Below are 4,137 nucleotides of genomic sequence, written 5' to 3' on the forward strand. Positions count from 1 at the left end.
CTGCAACTCCTCTATAGTATAGAGCCCAATTCCCTGGACAAAACCACCCTCCACCTGTAAATGCACACACATTTATTTACTGTAGTGTATGGTCACTGATTTACACCCTAATTGTTTGCATCTGAAGTATAATAACAAAATATCTTCCATACCTGTCCAACATCCAGAGCAGGGTTTATGCTCCGACCAACATCCATCACAATGTCGGTTCTAATGTTCTGTAAAATAGAATTTCACAGTCCACCAAATTTTAATATTCAAATTGTGAATGTGCACACATAACCTGAAAAATTGCAGTTTTATGAATCCTGGCCACTGACACGGCAATAACTGCTCATAAATCTTTACCAATTTCACACGTATGTTGCATAGCCAAATCTTATTAAAATGTATGAATATATAGATGATTAAAAGAAAACAAGAACCTCGTGATCTCCTGTCAAGCAGTCAATTTCCACCTCTGAGCAACAGGCCCCGAAAGTAAAGTAGTAGTATGCGTTGCCCTCGCTCTTTTCCCAGTCAAGACTGGTATGGGGGCCCCTGGTATAAGCAAATTGTCTATTTAATTGTGTATTTATTTATTAGTAAGACACATTCATTCAACTCTAACAGTATCTCATCACAGACAACTCAGTATTTTGCTTTATGCTATTACAAGGTCAAACACATACATAAAGAAACCTGTTGCTGACAGACTGATCTTCTGGCAATATGCTTCCACAACCTGGAAACATAACAGCAGTTAAGTGATTCTTGTTTGGCCATCCATCTTTAATTCAGTTTGTATTATGTAGTTGAGTATTTGAATGTCACTCTTACTAACCAGTTGTTGCCAGGTGTATTGGGGATGTTTCTTAATGAGTGGCTCCAGACTTCTCATTAGTTTCTCACAACCATTCTATGTGCAAAATAGTACAATTTCAGTCATGAAAAAGACACTTCTGTAAATGTTGTAAATCAGTGATTGTCCCTATACCTTGACTGCCATCCCGACAGCATCCGTGCCAAAGGATGCAGCGGATGGTGCAGCATTGGGCACGTTTCCTGTGCAGGTTTCCTTGATGTGGATCGAAGACATTGGAACCTTCAGAATGCGACTTGCAATCTGCAATTTGAACGTGAAGTTTGACATTATCTTGCAAGTGGCATATTTCATGTCATAATTGTATTTGGATCCATTGTTCAACACTGAGACTCATCGCACCTGTATGGCTTTGGTGTTGATACCTTGACCCATCTCGGTTCCTCCATGTGAGATCAGAACCGATCCATCTTTGTAGATGTTTACCAATGCTGCTCCCTGAAGAGAATTTCAGGAAAACTGTCCGATATTGGATATTCTTTGTAGTAGTATTGACTAATACACAGTGAAAAGCTTTAAAGTGATCGTGTGAACCAAACTGCACTATTTTATGTGCAGTCTCACAAGTTTTTACCCACCTGGTTATAGAAACCCTTGGAGAATCCAATTCCAAACTTTAGTGGGACAATGGAGATCCCTCTCTTCTTCCAGTGGTTGTGGGCATTAAACTGCTCGATGGACAGACATCGATGGGTGTAGTCAGATTTCTCGAGACACTCATTCCAGCACTGCACCATGTCACGAGGAGAAAAGAGCTGCTTGTGGTGGGTGTAGCATTTCTCATCCTTGTACATGTTGATGTCTCTCACCTGTACAGAAAGACATATTTAAATTTTTTGGATTGCATTTTTAGAGTCGAAATGAAAACCCCAACAATATCATCATGATCTGACACATCAATAGTTACCTTAACAGCTCAACATCATGAACCAACAGTTGTAGGGTTTTTAACATACAGTCTTTTGGTTACCAGTTCAAATTTCAACCCATTTACGTTTGAATTCTGTTTAATCAACTTGTCTTTAATCCCACCTGATGTGCAGGTAAGCCACATCTGGTGGCCACCTCATGTAGCACGCCCTCAATGATGGTCAACCCTTGAGGTCCACCAAATCCACGGAAGGCTGTATATGAGGGTAAGTTGGTCTTGCACACCAGTCCATGTCCACGTAGATTTGGGATCTTGTAGCCATTATCCATGTGAAGGAGAGCTTTCTCCATGATCTGGTAGTAAATTACAGAAGATACGTGACTTGGAGACTGACCTACATGGGAATTTAAGGTAACCTAGCTTACAGTTCCTTATTATCAGGATTTACTTAATTGATTTTCAACATTTCATAAAGGGATTGGCCATTTCAAAATGTAAAAAAAAATAAGTTTTTCTTGTTAAGTCTTAAAAACCAACATACAAAGGAGGATTCGTCCAGAGTGCATCCTCCATTACTGTAGTACGTGATATCAGCAGCCAGGATTGTTCCATCATTCATGTATCCAACCTGTAGAAAAAAGGCAGGACTTAAGCTGTTGTGATGCTTCACAGTTATCTAGTCAACATACTGTTACCAATAGTGAAACATTACCTTGTACTTTCCCAAGAAAGGGGACCTGCCACTGGTGATTAACATGTCATCTCCACGTTCTAGTACACATCGTACAGCACGGCCAGTCCTGTGGTTAAATTTGAGTGTACAGTCTGTACTTAGCATTATCTTTTAGTATTGTGTTAAAGGCATAGCATACTTTCTTTGCACTTCACAGAAATAAGAAAACAATGCACTTAAATATAAGCAATAAGGGCAAATACAAAAGCAGTTAAATAAGTGCCATTCTGTAAAAGGTACAAGTCTCATTTTGCCATACTTGTAAGTGGCTGTAGCAGCGATGGCAGATAATGATGCAATCTTCATGACTTTGCCACCAAATCCACCTCCCAGCCTCTTCACATGACATGTGATCTTATTGGAATCAATGCCAAGAGTGATGCCCACCACTTCCTGTTGTTCAAAAGAGGAAATTAGGTCAGAAATGGAGGAAGAGTATGTGAATAGCATTTTTTAATGAACTTTTTTAATGCTCCACATTTTTTTTTTCTTTCTTTTTTTTAAATACAGATTTACATTAATAAAAAATAAATATCTTTATATTGAATAATATTCATCCGTTTATGTCCATGGAGCAATACAGACCTGAGTATAAGCTGCATGCTGACTGGCAACATAGAGCTCCATTTCACCTGCCTCTGCCTTAGGAATTGCAATCAATCCCTGTGTTTCCATGTAGAAGTGTTCTTGACCACCCATATACAGCTCATCTGTGAGAAATATAAAAGAATTATAATGTGCATTGTATAAAACAATTATATATATAAAAGTCAAAGAACAGTTAAAAAAAGCATTCTATATGGAGAGATCCTAATGAGATTCAGATTTAATTGTACAAACCCTCCAGTATGTGGTCTGCTTTTTTAAAGCCTTCTTCCACATTTCCTCTTTCCAGTTTTCTCTTTGGGTCAAAAAATGACTGGTGTTCAATGGCCTCCTTAATAATAAAGATGGTGTGGTGATTAGTAGGATTAGATGAACGTGCTGCTCCTCAACTTTTGTTTAGTACTCCATTATGAAGTTTTTTTCTGAATATGATTTTGTTTACAAATACCTCTATAGTGAAAAAGGCAGGTTGGATGTCCTGGTAAGTTATGGCCACCTGCTCGGCTGCTCGTTTGGCTTGTTCTCTGGTTTCAGCCACAATGGCGCCGATAATCTGCCCTACACATATTACCTGCAAATGGCAAACAGACAAGACACAACATTACAATGTACCTGGAATGAAAAAGAAGCAGTATTGACTAAGAAGAAGTAACATCTACTGATAGATATAATAAGGCTTGAAACATCTAATCTGAGGTAGGAATCATTTTGTATCTTTAAACCAGAGAATATTTATTGTGGTACCTCCTCTTCTGCAAAAAGCTCCTCTGGGTTGTTGAACCAGAGTCTTCGATTCTGACCAGGAACATCCTTGGCAGAGATGAAGGTGATCACTCCAGACATGGCTAGAGCCACTGATGCATCTATAGAGCTGATGTGAAGACAAGGTTGAGACAATGTGATTTAGATTTTCAAAGAAATTAAAAATTGTCCAGCCCATACACTTAAGGGATGAATTAGTTAAACAAGCTGGGGTACCTCCCATCATTCTGCAAGGCTTAGGACTTAATAGAGTGTGTACTCCCTTTAGTTACACACATTAGTCTCTGGACACTAAGACCCTAC

At 38.9% G+C, this 4,137-nt stretch overlaps 1 protein-coding gene across 1 annotated transcript; it reads right to left on the minus strand.

The window, feature by feature from the left end:
* Positions 1-3: 3 nt before the first annotated feature.
* Positions 4-3,942, minus strand: LOC107683348 (aldehyde oxidase 3-like; the record flags this gene model as incomplete). Its single annotated transcript, XM_016479402.1, has 16 exons — positions 3,817-3,942; positions 3,521-3,643; positions 3,307-3,403; positions 3,052-3,176; positions 2,726-2,859; positions 2,446-2,533; positions 2,275-2,361; positions 1,895-2,086; positions 1,441-1,671; positions 1,205-1,300; positions 977-1,105; positions 824-898; positions 672-724; positions 426-540; positions 153-218; positions 4-54 (listed from the first exon to the last, which is right to left on the minus strand). Coding segments are annotated over exons 1-16 (1,761 nt in total), but the record flags the coding sequence as incomplete, so codon positions are not given.
* Between the last annotated feature and the right edge of the window lie 195 nt (positions 3,943-4,137).

This window comes from Sinocyclocheilus anshuiensis, unplaced genomic scaffold (genome assembly GCF_001515605.1).
Source record: "Sinocyclocheilus anshuiensis isolate Anshui unplaced genomic scaffold, SAMN03320099.WGS_v1.1 C33210181, whole genome shotgun sequence".
In the NCBI taxonomy this organism is placed as follows: Eukaryota; Metazoa; Chordata; class Actinopteri; order Cypriniformes; family Cyprinidae; genus Sinocyclocheilus; species Sinocyclocheilus anshuiensis.